The 17692-nt window shown below is 42.2% G+C and overlaps 1 protein-coding gene across 1 annotated transcript in view; it reads right to left on the reverse strand.

The window, feature by feature from the left end:
• Positions 1-17692, reverse strand: part of zswim5 (zinc finger, SWIM-type containing 5) — a 214829-nt gene that overhangs the window by 29747 nt on the left and 167390 nt on the right. Inside the window, exon 5 of the mRNA XM_067990098.1 lies at positions 1677-1856. Within this exon, the coding sequence (XP_067846199.1) occupies positions 1677-1856 (180 nt within the window). The remainder of the gene's footprint in view (positions 1-1676; positions 1857-17692) is intronic.

The following is a 17692-nucleotide window of genomic DNA, read 5'->3' on the forward strand; positions in this document are numbered from 1 at the left end:
GGATTATTAAAGATGAAGGCCATTCTCCTTTCCGTTGCAATCAGTGCTTTCGCTGGTTACAGAACTCCACTTTTGGCTTTCTTCTTGTGACCTTGATTTTGGGCTGCTTGCAGTCATCCCACCCCTTTCAGGCTATTGAATTCCGTTTATTTTTTGGCATCAGCATCAATGGTTATACTAACAACTTTTCCAACTATCTTGAGCCCAGTCATAACAACATTCAGATGATACGGGTATTTTGTTAAGGGATCGTGTGGAGCATAAATACCGGCATCTACCCATTGGGCAGAATGGCCTGTTCCTGTGCTGTAAAATTCTATGTAATTCTGTGCAATCCAATAATGTTATGCCATTTTTGGAATTCTTTAGGATTATGCCTCACATTCCATAATTTATCAGCAGCAGAAATTATGTTAGGCTCTTTAAAGGTCAAATGGCTCATTTCCTGTTGTTAAGCTGTTCAGTTTACACAATTTCGACTAACTTGTCACTTAAGCTTTTGCTGGCAATAAATTACCATGACAGAATATGGAATAGACAGTTTGCATGGCTCAACTTTAAAAATGTGCAATTTGCATATATTTAGCCACCAAAAAAACCTTAACATACATGCAGAGGATGATTCCCTCTCTATTTCTATAGATAGAAATTGAGATTCTTCACTCTTGATCTCAATATTTCTTCCGATTCAGGTTATTACCAACAACTGTCTAAATAAAAACAGATGCAGAATGGGAGAAAACAAAAATAATGGGTTAAAAGAAAGAGGATGTTAATCAAAATTCATTTTAACTCTTATAAATCTGTAAAGGTTACTGAGACTTCCCCCTGAAGCTTTATTGGTTATACTGGTTAGTGAAAACTGTATTCAAATTTTTCACCTTAAGCATTTTATAAAAGCATGTCTGACTATGCAATTCTATTTTAATAGTAAATTAATTTCTCTGTGTACTTGCCATGAATTATTGTTTCCTACTAGCCATTATTTCAGTGTTGAGATATTTTAAGAGACATGCAACATATATCAAGAACAAATCTGGTTTTTTGTAACGTCATATTTCCTCTGGTTAAAATTGAAGTAACCAATTTTGTTGAGATAATTATGAGTTACATTTCTCTGTTGTTGAGACATAAAATTTGTGATCAAATTACAATGGTGAAAGTAACTCTTTGGGTAGTTACTGCCACTGCATGGATTGTTACTTACCTAAAGAATCCCTCCCCGATCTGTAACAAATCTCTGCATTAATATTTCCCCCAACACTCAATACAACAAAAAGAAATCCCCATTCTGAGTGTCAAACAATATCCCTTGCCTAACATAACTTCTGTGGGTCTGCTCCATAAGAATTCCTGAAATGAATGAGGCCATCAAATAAACATGGCTTAAAAACTAATAGGAACAAAAGTATGATTGTGGGTCAGGGAAGAACTCTCAACAGTGATGTTGACGTTATACTTGAACTTGACTCCAGAGTTAGGAAGACATTCACAGTTTACCATCACCATGTTATCTAAGCTCACTATGAGTAATAGCCTTCTCATTTGCTTCCAGGCATCTACTGTTCCACATTATTATTTATGTGAATTGACATTCCTCAGAGAAATGAAATGATCATTCCAAAAGGTTTAAAACTTTAGATTTTTTTCAACAACCACAAAGTGAAAACACTTACCTTGATTCTGATTGGAACTCTGTGGAAGGGCATTGGTGATGTTAGGTAGCTCGTTGCCGTAGTTTCCATCTTCCAGAGGACAGACATCCATGTCATTCCACTTCTTCAGCTGTCGGAGCCAGGAGACTTTCTCGTCTGGTTTGCAGTGAGGATTCAATACAATGCACACCCACAGTGCACCTGAAAAGGAAGGAGACAACTCTCAGTGATGAGGCATTTCAATCATTGTAGTGTCAAGCAATGTGGATTGTAACCTAGGAATTGGCCATATTGTGGAATGTATCCCATCAGCACGGAGACTTGGAGGAAGAAAGCATTATAATTAAAACATACACTAAAAACTGCCCGTGGAGCATTCATACTTGCAGCATTGTCATCTCCAGAGATTTCTGTATCCCATGCATGGTGGTAATTTTTCTATGGGAATTTTTCTATCCCATACAAGTATTGTACAATTCTAGACTGACCTCTCCTTTTGTTTCTACGTTTTGTTTTCTAGAGTAATAGCTCAAAAATAGATTCATCTTCTGATCTGAAGGAATGACCAGCAAGTTTCAGCCTTCTTTGCTTTTTTACTGTTGTTATTCTGTCTAAGTCTCCATATAATACCTCATTGGCGATATGGTCTTTCCAGCTGACCTCTAAGGCTTTTCTCAATAGTCATGCGTAGGTGCCATCTAGTTTCCTTTCCAGTTTCTTAGTAAAAGTCCAAGTGTCAGCACCATACATTTGCATCTAAAGTGTGAATCTGGATACTTTTAATGTCTTGTTACATTTCATGAATTTAATGCCGCCTTTCAGATCTTGGTCAGCCATGGCCCTTTCTCCAATATTTCTATGAGAATTTGGGGTTACAGCATCATCAGATATAGTAAACACATCAACCTGTAGGTCAGCATGAGGTTTTAAAAGAGGGGCTTGAACCCTGGTGTTGTATTTTGGACTGTCCACGGTCGCTTTTTTAAATTAATTTGTTACATACTGTAGCTGTGTCACAGCTTGCAGGTTGTGGATGTCGATGGCTAATTCAAGAATGAGCTCATCCGCCTTTTGATGGCATTTCATCCATTAAGGGCCCCATGACCCTCCTCCAGACGCTCATCTGTCCGAAGATGTTGGCATTTTTTGGAGGTGGTTAGGTTATTTAACTCCGCCCAGCCCTTGGTGTTGACCAGTCACAGGTAAGGCCGTCTACTATCATTACAACAGCTTTTAACATCTGACCTGTGTATATCTCTCTCAAATATATTAAAAAAAGAGCGAGGAGATAACTGAGCCAAGGTGGAAGACAGGACAGAGGACAAATGGAAGTGGGGGGGGGGGGGGAGGAAGAGGGAGAGGGTGCGGAGGATGGTGGAAGAAGAGGGGAGAATGTAGAGGAGGGAGGAGAGAGGAGATGGGGTGGCATGAGAGGGAAAGAGAGGGTGAGGATGGGGAGGGGGAAGGGAAGAGGAGAGGACAGGGAAGAGGAGGGGAGGAGGACCGAGAGGAAGAGAGAAGGGGAGGGGAAGGCGAAGGGAAGAGCAGAGGACAGTGGTGGGGGGTAAAGGAGGAGGCTTTTGCATCAATAGGTGGGGGAGTTGTAGGCTGCCACCGTGCTTATTGGTGGGGAGAAAGGGTCCCAAAAGGTGCTCAGTGGGTCGTGGGATAATGGGAGGTGGGGAAATCCTGCTCGGTGCGGGGCAGGATCAGGGGCGGGGGGAGGAAGCTTGGATGCTGAATATACACAGTGTTGTTCAATAAGGTATAGATAGTTGGGGTCAAGATCATGCTCAGTGGAGATGTGTTTAGGTGTATTTTATGCTCATGTGGGGATGCTGTTTGGTGGTGGTGCTGGAGAGAAAGTGTTTCCTATTCTCCCCCTCACTTTCTAAAGTTTATATAACAAAAAATAAAGGCTATGTCAGATGTTCAATCATAACACTCATTTTTCATTTTTCTCTCTTCAACACACACAACCTCTTTTTTTGAAAAAGAAAAACTATGAATTTTACCTCAGTAAAGCTTTGGAAATTTGTACTCTAGCATTACTTAATTCAATGCAGACCCTGGGATCTTCCAGGTCTGTAAAGACCAGGCATTGCACTGAGCCATAAGGGGATGCCAACAATTAAATAATTTGAACGGTTAACGTGAGGGATAACAATTTCATAAGCTGCTAGTGTTGATGCACATCTGTACATCATATTTATGAAAACCAAGAATGTGCTGGTTTCAGAAATAAAACGTCATCAATATTCAGTCCAAACATGGATGATATAAAATGGTATATTTTGATTACGGTGTACATATATAGAATGAAAAGATTGGTGGTGGGTGGGGGAGGCACAAAAGAGCAAGAATAAAAAAACTGCAAATAATGGAAATTAGAAATAAAAACAAAAATTCTGTTTCCGTTGTTGACGCCAGAAGTTGCTATCAACATATTTCTGTCATGATGCACAACATTCACAAAAAAAGACTAATAATACCTTGCAATGCTGGTAAAGGTTATTAAAAAAAAGTTTTATTACACTGTGGTTTATCAGGCATTTGCACATTTGATACATATTTTACAACAGATACTCAGGAGTATATTACAATGCTGCAGAACATCAAAGATATATTGGATCTCCTAAACCTTGAACACAGGCTACAGTTAAGAATGGGGTGGGAGGGGGAAAGACACCATAAATTAAAGCAAGAATTACTTTATTTTACAATAAGGTCTGTCAAAATGTTTCTTGAAGTCTTATCTGCCACCATCCATATACAGTGCAGAATACACTAGAGGCCTATCTTGTGTTGGTTTAATGCACTAGAAGCACAGACAGAGTTTGTACTGCTGCAATGCACTGTACATTATAGGTTGAAATTGCACTGATTCAATGAACAGTGTAAAGCAGGGTATATAATTACACCAAAGATCTGAATTGGTGTTTAGCCAGATCTCGGAACAACAACCATCTCATTGTAGAAATAATTGTGTACAATTAAAAAGGTTGAATTTATATAAATATATAATAGGGTGGGAATGAATAGAGTCTCAAACAACGGTATGTACAAAAACACTGCACATTAGTTTGGTGTATACCACAGAATTATATTGAGAATATAATGAATACCTCAAGAGTGAATATTATTCAAGGAAATATTTGGCACCATAAAGTGCAAAACACGATCAAGGAAAAAGAAGGAACACAATTTTTGGATTCACGTGACTTTGAAACACACTTAACCCCTAGACCTGTGGGCTACTAAACAGTTCTCATGTGGCTCTTTCAACTTTGACCTGCCATCCTGAAAGTAAAAACATCTTATTTTCACCTGGTCACTCTAGTGACATGATCAGGTAAAACTTCATTGTTCAGTCTCTGCACCGGCTGGAAAACCAGTGCTTGGAGCTGCTTTTCAGTTGACTGGGGATCAAATTTTACTGACGTGAATTCCACTTAAAATGGGACAGGACAGTGAAGGTGCATATAGGCAAAAGTTTGGTTTTAAATAATAAAACAAGGTGGTAAAATAAAAGTTAAACACGTAATATAAATTGAAAAGTAACCACTGAAGAATGAGAATTTAACCTCCCTTTTAATTCTTTTTGTGATTATGTTAAATGTGTGCTCTCATTACCATCTCACCAGTCTGTGAAAGCAATCCATCACCATTTACTTTATTGAAGATTACAATCAGGACACACTTAACTTTACCAGCTGTCGTGAAAAAGCCCATCTACTTAAGTCTTTCTTCATAATTTTAATCCTCAATCCTGGTAACGCCTTTTCCATTGGTTTTATATCATTCCTATTATGGGGTGTCCAAAACTGTACACAATACTCCAACCGCAGCCTAAATAAGATTTTGCACAAGTTCAACATTACTTCCTTGCTTTTGTATTCAATGCCGCTAGACACGAGACCAAGGATTCCATTTGCCAATTTTACTGCCTTATCTTCTTGTACTGTCACCTTCAATGACCTGAATATCTGCACATTAAGACTCCACTACTCCCATTTAAAATCCTACCTTCTAAAGGTGTATTTTCTTTCTGTATTTTTGCTTCCATAATGTACTACCTCACATTTTTCTACAATGAACTACATCTATCATCTTTATGCCCAACCTGCTAAGCCATGTCTTCCTGCAGTTTTTCATAATTCTTGTCATAATTTGCTCTACCTTCCAATTTTGTGACATCAGCAAATTCTGGTGATGGAGATGGCAACCCTTGAGACAATAATCCAAGAGGCCATTTAGGAAGCAGGAGTGGGGGAAGCTGAAAGCCCACCTGAAGCTCAGGGTTAGGACTAGCTCTTGCTTCTGGCCACATTCATACACTCACTGACTGAAACTAAAACATACACTGAAGCATAATACCATGGTTTCATCCTGCTGTAAGCTATATCCAAAGGGTTCTCATGAGGACACCATTGTAACCCTTGTTCCTCTCCTCTTTCCCTCGGCATGCCATAGAAAGCAGAGCGAGGAACCACTGACACTGAGCAAGCCAATATCAGACTGCATGCAGTGCTACTTATTCTAACCCACCCTCACCTCAAAAAGCAGGAACACAGGTACACCCATCCTGGTGGATTTTGATACTGAGGTAGAGGAGGGTACACAGGGTGATACATAAAGCACAAATCAGCAAGGAACAGTTGTGGCGGCAGAAGAGGGGCAGGAACCTGCTATCAGAAAAGCCTCATCAGATGAGGCCAGGAATCTGTACCTCAGTCAATGGGTTTTAAAAAGGAGGATGCGTTCTCAACATCAAAGACTCCTACAGTTGTTGGAGACTATGTTACGTATGACTCCTAGAGTGATGAATTCTTCTACACTGTATTAATGGATGGATTTACAGCACTGCAGTTCACCCTGAAACAGGCGACAACTCCAGGGACATTTGGAATAGAGCCTCCCCATGGCAGAGAGACCTTAAGGCCAGTTATTGCATCTCTTGGGAATGCTTAGACTGCTGCCATAGTGAATTTCTGTTCACCATGGAAAAAGCTCTTTCCTGTGGTTTGAGGTTTGGATTGAGAGCGCTATTGATTTGGGATTTCCCAATCTCATTAGTGCCAGCAGATCTACTGTCACACAGGTCAACAATATGGTGAGGTAGTGTCCACCGGGGGGTAGCTGTAATGGAAATGGATGATGGTGTTATCTCTGAAAACAACACCACATCAGGATTCTTCCACCAATCCTCTCTGATGACTGTATATACGGCAGAAAGTGGGTAGGGCCAGACCACCCTTGCAGCTGAAGTGGTGGAGTCAGTGCCTAGGCCATCTCAGTGAAATGAATGGCCAGCTCAGGCTCATGGGCTTAGGGCAGTCAGTCATCACATGCACTCTTGTCACTGGGGAAGCACTTAGAAGAAGCACTGGATTTGGTTTTATAGAATGTACTTTTATTTGTGGTCAAATAATGGGGGCACTGTGGATTGCCTTAAAATAAAGGTATCATCACTGGAAAATGGGCATTCACCTGCATGATTCTGTGCTGATGGTCACAGATGAACTGCATGAATGTTATGTGAAGGAGCACCCTCCCTTTGGGGAGCAGTATGCCACTTTTAATGCCTTCTTTGGTGGCAATGACTGAGATCAGGAGCTGATTGTATGGGGAAAACCACAGGTGTGAACCAGTAGTTTGCAGCACAAAAAAAGCACAATGAGCTGCCATGTCATCAAATGTGATCATTTTTTTTAAAATGTCTATGCACCAACTAAAATGGAGCATACGCTTTTAAAAAAAACTACTCAAATATTTTAAGTTGAAATCTCCATCTTTGAAAATTAACCCTTTCATCAAATTTCCCAACTCTTTTCACTTCCATATTCATTGAGCACTGGAGATTTCCAAGGCAGCGTCTAACCTGCATAAGGCCAACTATATTCTTTCTAATTATGGAGTTTTGAGTTTCTGAAAGCCACATATTTATCCACTACAGTAATTAAACCTTATTTGGAGTCACACTGACTAGGAAAAATAGAAATGCACAGAAGTTACAACACAAACAGGCCATTCGGCCCAACCAGTCCATGTTTACCCTCCACACAAGAATATAGACCTAATCACGTTTACCCACCCTGTTCCCATAACCCTTCATCCACTTTTCTTTCATCCACGTATCCAATCTAATCTTGAATGTTGACATAGTTTCTGCCTCAACCATTAACCCTGGAAGTGAATTCCACAGCCTCACAATTCTCTGTGAAGAAGTTTCCCTTATCAATGGTCCCTTGTTCTAGATTCCTCAACTACTGGAAACAGTCTGCTTCTATCTACACTGTCCCATCCTTTCATAATTTTAAACACAATAATATATTAGATTAGATTATCGCCCGCTAATCTGCATTGTCCTAATGAAAAAACTCAATTTCTCAAATCTTTCTATGTATTTATATCTCCTCATACCAGGCAGCATCCTAGTGAACCTGATTTGTACATTCTCTAAAGCCTCATCAATATCCTTCCTATAGTGTACAGCCCAAAACAATACTCTAACTGAAGTCTTATTATTCTTTTGTTACAAAGGCTCATCGTTACTTCTTGGCTTTTATATGCTATATCTCTTGCGATAAAACCAAGAATTCCATTAACTTTTTTTAAAAAATGGCTGCATCAATCTGACGTGCTGCCTTTAATGTCCTGTGAAGTTGCACCCCCAAATCCCTCTACTCTTCCACAGTACCGAGCCTACTCCATTCACAATAAAGTTACTGCTGTTATTTTTTTTTTACCAATATCACCTCACTGACATTGAATTCCATTTGACACTTGTGAGCCTATTTCCCCAACTTATCAATATCCCTTTGCAGCTTCCTTTGTGTCTTCTAATGAATTAACTGTACCTCCTATTTTGGTATCATCTGCAAATATGAACATCGCACCCTCTAGGCCCTTTTCCAAATTATTATTCGCAGTAAACAGAAGTGGCCCCGTGACTGAATCATGTGGGACACCACTACCCACTTCTAACCACTCTGAAAAACTGCTCTGAACTCCTACTCTTTGTTCTCTCACATTTAACCAGTTTTTAAATCCAGTTTGATATACTCCCAGAGATGTGTTAAGGTTCAGGAAAAGTCCAAAGGGGGAATGGAGGGCAGTATTTAAAAAAAGACAGCTACTACTTTAAATTGTGTACACTTAAAGTGGAAGATTTGCTGTTACAACACCGTGCCTTACAAATCATCCAGGAAGATTGTGGCCCACCTGTGCTGGCTCCTAACTCCTGGTGTTGCATACACATCTCTCAACTGCACTGCTCCAGATTGGGCAGTGCCAACAGCATTGGGTGTGAATATTTGTGGAAAAAAGAACTCGCTTAAAAAAAATATTGCCACACGTGGCTCGCTTCCAATTGGCACCATTTTGAGTGTTGTGACAGAATATTTCTGTTCTGAGCCTCAGCTGTCAAGACTCATAACTTATTGAATCAGTGGGATGCACAGAGAGTCAAAGTTCATGGTTCAGAACCTCTATCTTCAGAAAGGCAAGATAGTGACAGGAACCTCAAGTGAGAGGCCAACCACTGCATGCTAAGTTTTTTAAATAGTATAGTTTAGCTTAAAAATGATTATGGAGAAAATAAGCGCATTGTCTTGTGTTATATAAACCATACAGACCGGTGGTCTGTGGTGAGTTAACTGATCTCAGCCTGTGCAGCAGTTGGGATGCTACAATAAGCCTTCCTGGAGTAGGAAGGCGAAAAAATAAAAATCAGCCTGGCTTCTCACCTCTGATCAATGTTTGATGGGCCCTGATAGAATGCATGTGTGTAGGCAATGTGAAGAATGACCACTTGGGTACAGTGACAGAAGGCTGCTGGTATCCCTGGAACTGAATCCCAGAAGTGTCAGCCATGGCTCAGCGGTAGCACTCTCACCTCTGACACAGAAGGTTGTGGGTTCAAGTCCCATTCCAGAACCTTGAGCACATAATCTAGTCTGACACTTTGGTGTAGTACTGAGGGACTGCTGCACTGTCAGAGGTGCTGTCTTTTGGATGAGACATTAAACCGAGGCCCCATCTGCCCTCTCAGGTGGACGTAAATGATCCCATGGCACTATTCAAAGAAGAGCAGAGGTTCTCCTTGGTGTGCTGGCCAACAGCTAAAACATATGATCTGGTCATTTATTTCATTGGTGTTTATGGAATGTTACTGAGCCAGAGAAGAAGAGATAAGAAGGGGCGACTAAAAGTTTGGTCAAAGTGATTGATTTAAGGAAAGGTGGAAAGCAGAGGGGTTTAGGGAAAGAATATAAGTGCGCCATAAGCAGCTGATGGGGTGAAGGTGAACAGAGAGGAGGTTACAGATACAGGGAGGCGCAAGACCATGGAAGTATTTAAACAGATGGATGCGAACTTTAAGTTTGAGGTGTTGGGTGACCAGGAGTCAGTGTAGATCAACAAGGATGGGTGTGATGGACAAGCATGACTTGGCTTGGGATAGGATACAGGCAGCAGAGGTTTGGATGGGATGAAGTTTATGGAAGGTAGAGAATTGGAGACCAGCCAGGAGAGCATTGAAATAATTGAGTCTGGAGTTGACAGATGCATGAATGAGGGATTCAGCAGCAAATGGGCTGAGGTAGGGATGGAGGTGGGTGATGTTGTGGATGTAGGCAGTCATTGTGATGAGGTGGAAGCTTAGCTTGGGGTCAAACAGGATGCAGGGGTTTGAACAGTGTGATTCAGCCTGAGACAGTGGCAGGGGAGGGGGATGAATTCAGTGGTGAGGGAATGGGTCACACTATCATCAAACTAGATACTGGGCAGTAAAAGTAATCTTCTAATCATAAGAGACACAAGGTCTGCTTATGGGAGAGACTTGCGTTGAACCGGAGGAGAAAATCTAATGCAGACCCCAAATTTGTAACAGTTTCCATAAGCAGACCTCCTATGAACTGAAACTTGCACATTGGTGCATACTGTGAATGGATGTCGTCAGAGGACTAATGATTATCCTTTAATTACGGGAGGACGTAAAAGATCCCATGGCACTATTTGAAGAAGAGCAGGGGAGTTCTCCCCGGTGTCCTGGTCAACATTTATCCCTCAACTAACACCTAAAAAAAAAATAGATGATCTGGTCATTTATTTCATTGCTGTTTGTGGAAGCTTGCTTGACTTCTGCATTTCCTACGTTACAACAGTGACTACACTTCAAAAGTGCTTCATTGGTTGTAAAGCACTTGGGACGTCCTGAGATCATGAAAGGTCGTGAAAGATAAATGCAAGTCTTCATTTCTTTTTTTAAAATACACGTTATCACCATGGAGGGGTGGGAGGGAAGTCACATACCATCCCGACTTGGAAATATATCGCCGTTCCTTCATCGTCGCTGGGTCAAAATCCTGGAACTCCCTTCCTAACAGCACTGTGGGAGAACCTTCACCACACAGACTGCAGCAGTTCAAGAAGGCGGCTCATCACCACCTTCTCAAGGACAATTAGGGATGGGCAATAAATGCTGGCCTTGCCAGCGACGTCCACATCCCATGAACGAATAAAAAAAAATTTGAAACAAAAAATTCTGCCAAGGCACCCCACTAAAACTTGCAAGAAAACCTCCAACCTACTTAATTTCTAAAATTTATGCCAAACCAGACCTTGAGCAGGACGCTGCTCATCACCATAATTTCTAATATTTTGTCCAATGTTTGTGTGGCTACCTTGAAGTAATCTGGTTTCAATCACTGAAATGAATGGTGGCAAGCAGAGCACCACTTCCCATTTAGATGGTCCGGGGTAGGGTAAAGGTGGGTGATGGGAGATTTCAAAGTGAAGGCGAGGAGATCCAAGTTGTTAAAGAACATATACACACGCTGGAATTCTGCCATAAATAATGGAACACAAAGCTGCTGTGAAGCATTCCATTAAGAAAATGAAAAAAGGGCTAAATTATCATCAGCCCACAGACCTCAAAAGCAATTCGACTCTATCCTGTTGGAACTGTAAATCCTTCACCGTTGGCCAATGGATTCATCATATTTATGCCACAGTAAAGCTGTGTTGACTGAAACAGAATCTGCTGTAGCTGAATAATCACCATCTCGTCCAACTGGGTTATGGTATTAATTTTTCCCCTCCCCCTTCTCCTTTGCTTACTGACAGCTTATTCAAAAGACATTCTGAATTGAATGCACTACCACAGAGGAAGATTAAGGTCAGCCTTTGGGTTCATATTGAATATAGATGCCGTTTTTCTCCTGTTACATGTAATTAGGTTTTAATCTTGAGCCACAATACTGTGTAGACAGAAATAGGAGCTATTGGTTTCTAATCTTCACCACGAAAAATCAGGACAGAATGAAAGGCATTTAATCCTCTTCCACAGATCTTGTTTGCATGAAGTATTATTTTATGATGAAGGTACAAGTAAATTCAATTTTCAGCTGCACAGTAATTTATGAGGATTGAGATATATTTCCCCAGCTGCACAAGATGAGTGGAGTTTTATTTATTTTACAAAGAAATCCAGCAAGATAACCGTTGTGTATCATAAAAGTGCATCCACCTTTTCTGAGGTCCTTTATAGGTTAATGTTTTTCTGGTTTTAAAAGGCTGCTTCAAATAATTGTTTCTCTCAGATTCTTTTTTATGTTAGACTATTCCACAGTGATTTTCCACCCTCCCTTCCAAGTGATTCAGGGCAATGTACCATACGCTAGCTGATAAAGCAGGTAACCTTTTCCCAAGCCTTTGCCTTCCCAAATGAGTAACAAGTTTTTTTCTCAGATTTTACCTTCTATGTACAGGACATTCTAGGTTCAACTCCATGATCTATCAGTCCATAATACATCTTGTGAATGCACCAGAAAAGCACTGACACGAGAAGTCCAGCATCAGTACAAGACGGTTTCAGCATTATGGACTCGCAATGAAGGGCAGCAGACCTACGATTTCCTGCTATGTGACCATGGGTGAGGATTCTCCACCAGGAATGTGAATTAAGAACATCAACCTTAATGTATTGAGCATTGAGCTTAGTTGGAGTAGCAATGGAGGAGGCCAAAGATGGAGAGGCTGGAATGGGAAAGGGAGGGGGGAGTTAATGCTGAACCACCGACCTTAGATACTGCAGTATCTGTTGTCTCTTTTCCTCCCCCTCTTTATTGCTTTTATCCTACAAAGAGGTTTGTTCATTTCTGAAGAAGAGTGTACACCCACATCATTAACGTGTCATGTCTCTTCGCAGATGCTGACTGAGCTGTTGTGTATTTCAGATTTTCAATATTTGCAGTTTTTTCTTTAAGAATGTGCAAACTAGCCAAGAAAGCAAAAAGGCATGTTTACAATGATGGAAAAGAGCAACAAAATGGAGAGAACTGGGGGGAAAAGGAGATGCTGGAGATGTGGGCTGAGTCTGTCAGCATAAGGGGAGAGAGAAGGTGACTTCATGTTTTGGGTGTATTTTGGACCAACACATGAGCGCAGGCCTGAATCCGGCACAGGACTTCTGAAAATTGACAGATACCTTTAGTATAGAAGGTCCTCCCCCCACCTCCTATGCTATAAAAGTGTCTCCAGCATTAATTGGGGAACTTCTAAAAGTTTCACCTCTATCTCCAGAATTGAAATAGTATCTGACACAAAAGGAATGCTTCTCTTATTTTTAACAACAAGGACAGCTTGGTATTTAGACAATATCTTTAATGTAGAAAAAAACATCCCTAGGCGCTTCAGAGAAGCATAGGCAAAAATGGATGCCGAATCGAGCTTGGTCGAAGTGATGGGTTTTAAGGAGGGTTTTGAAGGAGGAGAGGAAAGCGGAGAGGTGGAGGGATGGAGGGATTGAGGAAGGTAATTCCAGAGCATGGAGCCTAAGAGGCCGAAGGCACATCTGCGAAGGGAGGGGAAAATGCACGAGAGCAGAGTCTGAGGAATGGGAGAGTTCGGAGGGGGTTGCAGGGCTGGAGAAGGCGCGTTAGTGCACGGGCCGCAGCCAAAGATGGGGCCCATCACTGGGGGCCCGTGAACACAGCTCCACCTTAAAAAGCGCTGAGCTGCCAGTTTTTTTGGACAGCACTGCCTGCCGGTTTTTTAGTTACCTGAGTAGACTCCCAGACCCTAAGGAGTCTGGTTGCGTCTGCGCCGTGCAGCCGACGTGTGCTCGCAGCGGCGGGAAGACGGAGTCAAAGCGTCTGAGCAGAGCAGGTGACCGTGGTGTCTCCTTCACAGCTCACAATTCATGCTTCACCTGTGAAAACGACAGTTAATGAAGACAGCATGGGGTGAGCATGGCGACAAATAATGCTACGCTTCAACGTGCTAGTTTGTCAGTTGTGAATACTGATGCTGCGGACAAGTTTTAATGAATCATGGGGGCAGGGGGAAGCCCAGGGCCCCAAGAATTCTTAATGTGGCTCCGACAGAGATAGGGAGGCCCATGGCTATGAAGGGATTTAAAAACAAGGATGAGAATTTTAAATTGGAGGCTTTGAAGGATTGGGAGCCAATGTAGGTCAGCAAAAACAGCGATGATGGGTTAACAGCAAGGCCTGTGCCTGAGGCCCCGGCCAAATATGGGACCCTGTGATCTCCCAGGCACTGCTGTGGGCAACCCGGGAGTTGTGTGAGAGCTGGATCGCGGGCATGAAGATGCTGCCAACATCACAGTAAAAGAGGGGGTAGTTGATTTACTGGATGGGCTAAAAATTGATAAAGAGGAGGTACTAGAAAGGCTGGCTGTACTTAAAGTAAATAAGTCACCCGGTCCGGATGGGATGCATCCTAGGTTGCTGAGGGAAGTAAGGGTGGAAATTGCAGAGGTGCTGGCTATAATCTTTCAATCCTCCTTAGAGGGGGTGATGCCAGAGGACTGGAGAATTGCAAATGTTACACCTTGTTCAAAAAGGGCGTAAGGATAAACCTGGCAACTGCAGGCCAGTTGGTTTAACCTCGGTGGTGGGGAAGCTTTTAGAAACGATAATCCGGTACAAATTTAATAGTCACTTGGACAAGTGTGGATTAATAAAGGAAAGCCAGCACAGATTTGTTGGCAAATCATGCTTAACTAACTCGGTTGAGTTTTTTGATGAGGGCAATGTGGTTGATGTTGTGTATATGGACTTTCAAATGCCATTTGATAAAGTGCCGCATAATAGGCTTGTCAGCAAAATTGAAGCCCATGGAATAAAAGGGGCAGTGGCAGCATGGATATGAAATTGGCTAAGTGACAGGAAACACAAGAGTAGTGGTAAACGGTTGTTTTTCGAACTGGAGGAAAATACACAGTGGTGTTCCCCAGGGGTCAGTACTAGGACCACTGCTTTTTTGATACAGTTTAATGACTTGGACTTGGGTGTACAGGGCACAATTTCCAAATTTGCAAATGACACAAAACTTGGAAGTGTAATAAACAGTGAGGAGGATAATGATAGACTTCAAGAGGATATAGACAGGCTGATGGCATGGGCAGACACATGGCAGATGAAATCTAACGCAGAGAAGTGCGAAATGATGCATTTTGGCAGGAACAGTGAGGAGAGGCAATATAAACTAAATGGTACAATTCTAAAGGAGGTGCAGGAACAGAGAGACCTGGGGGTATATTTGCACAAATCTTTGCAAGTGGCAGGACAGGTTGAGAAAACGGTTAAAAAAAGCATACGGGATCCTGGGCTTTTTCAATAGAGGCGTAGAGTACAAAAGCAAGGAAGTTATTTTGAACCTTTATAAAATACTGGTTCGGCCACATCTGGAGTATTGTGTCCAATTCCGGGCACCGTACTTTAGGAAGAATGTGAAGGCCTTAGAGAGGATGCAGAAAAGATTTACTAGAATGATTCCAGGGATGGGGGACTTCAGTAACGTGGACAGACTGGAGAAGCTGGGGTTGTTCTCAGAGCAGGGAAGGTTAAGAGGAGATTTGATAGAAGTGTTCAAAATCATGAAGCGTTTAGATAAAGTAAATAAAAATAAACTGTTCCCATTGGCAGAATGGTTGAGAACCAGAGGACACAGATTTAATATGATTGGCAAAAGAACCAAGGCGACATGAGGAAAACTGTTTTATGCAGCAAATAGTTATGATCTGGAATGCGCTGCCTGAAAGGGTGGTGGAAGCAGATTCAATTGCGGCTTTCAAAAAGGAATTGGATAAATACTTGAAGGGAAAAAATCTGAAGGGCTACAGGGAAAAAGCAGGGGAATGGGACTAACTGAATTGCTCTTACAAAGAGCTGGCATGGGATCAATGGGCCGAATGGCCTCCTTCTGTGCTGTAACCATTCTATGATTCTATGAACCCGGGGGTTTTTGGTCGCTGAAGCTACGCAGTTAAGGGAGCATTGTGCAGAAACCAGGATCTGAGAGACTTTGGTGTGTAAGAAAATACAGTACTTTGCACATACCTCCCCATTCTCAGAACCTTACGTGTGAGGCACGACAGTGTTTGACACCAAACCTTCTCAACCCTAGTCTCATGAAAACTGTTACAGTGCAGTTACCTGGATTTATAGTTTTTCTTCTTCGTTGTCCTCCTCTCTCCTCGATTAATTCCTGGGATGAGAGGGTTGTTCTATGAGGAGAGGTTGAGTAGAATGGGCCTATACTCTCTGGAGTTTAGAAGAATGAGAGGTGATCTCATTGAAACATATAAGATTATGAGGGGGCTTGACAGGGTAGATGCTGAGAGATTGTTTCCCCTGGCTAGAGAGTCAAGAACTAGAGGGCATAGTCGCAGGATAAGGGGTCGGCCATTCAAGACTGAGATAAGGAGGAATTTCTTCAAGCAGAGGGTTGTGAATCTTTGGAATTCTCTACCCCAGAGGGCTGTGGATGCTGAGTCATTGAGTATATTCAAGGCTGAGATAGATAGATTTTTGGACTCTAGGGGAATCAAGGGATATGGGGATCGGGCTGGAAAGTGGAGTTGAGGTCGAAGATCAGCCATGATCTTATTGAGTGGCGGAGCGGCTCGAGGGGCCGTATGGCCTACTCCTGCTCCTATTTCTTATGTTCTTATGTTCCAAGTTGCTCATCAGGTAAGTAACTTCTCGTGTGAAGTAAAAGTGGATATAACTTACTTGGTGTTTTGTAGGACAATATTTTCTGTTATCCCACTTTAAATGAAATATGTCAATGTTGATGTACTGGCTGGTAACAGGTTAAACTGAGAATGTCGATATTCAGATTAAACCAAGACTGGGGGTAACGTAGAGCAGCAAACCATGAATTCTAAATACACAAGGCTCTTAGACTCTTACCTCACAGCTGGGTAACATTCCCCTTAACACTCAGGATGGGAATTACTGTGTGGGGGGGGTGAATATTATTGGTGCACAGGGCCTCAGGAATTCTTAATTTGGCTCTGGTGAGCAGGATTTGATGTGGGATAGGATATAGGCAGCAGAGTTGGACGAGCTTCACAGAGGGTGGAGTATGGAAGGCTGGTCAGAAGAATATTGGAACTGTTGAATCTGGAAGTGAAAATGGCATGGATAATGGGCTGAGGCAGGGGTGGCAATGTTACAGAGTCTTTATGATAGAGATTATATAGGGTCAGGTACCTGAGGAGCAGGAACCATTTACAATGCCAGATAGCACAGCAGCCAGGAAGGGAAGTCGGGTGGTGAGCAGGATGTGGATTTCATTTTTAAGATGAGCTCAGAGAGGGCATGAGGGGATATAAGAGAGAAACAAGAGAGAGATGCATGTTCAGGGCTAGGGCAGTGGGGATCCTAGGTGGAGGTTTGGCTTGGTGGGCAAGGGAAGGGGGGGAAAGCAGGCTAGGCACCTGAATAGATCGTCTCAACCTTGGTGACTAAGTCCATGAGTTTCTCACATGTTGCTGGATGTGAGGGTGGAGAGGGGTAAGGGAGCGGGGTTTAAGGAGATGGTTAGTAGTGGGAAGAAGAAGCCGGGCATTATCTTTACTCTCAAGAATGATCCAATGATCCTGAAGTAGTAAGGGGTTTTGGCAGAGCAGAGTGAGGCCCAATAGTGCTTGGTGTGGTCCAGCCAACTTTGGCAATGGATGGCTAAACCAGTTGTGCGCCAGATACATTCAAATCTGCGCC

This window comes from Heptranchias perlo, chromosome 9, assembly GCF_035084215.1.
Source record: "Heptranchias perlo isolate sHepPer1 chromosome 9, sHepPer1.hap1, whole genome shotgun sequence".
NCBI classification, from domain to species: Eukaryota; Metazoa; Chordata; class Chondrichthyes; order Hexanchiformes; family Hexanchidae; genus Heptranchias; species Heptranchias perlo.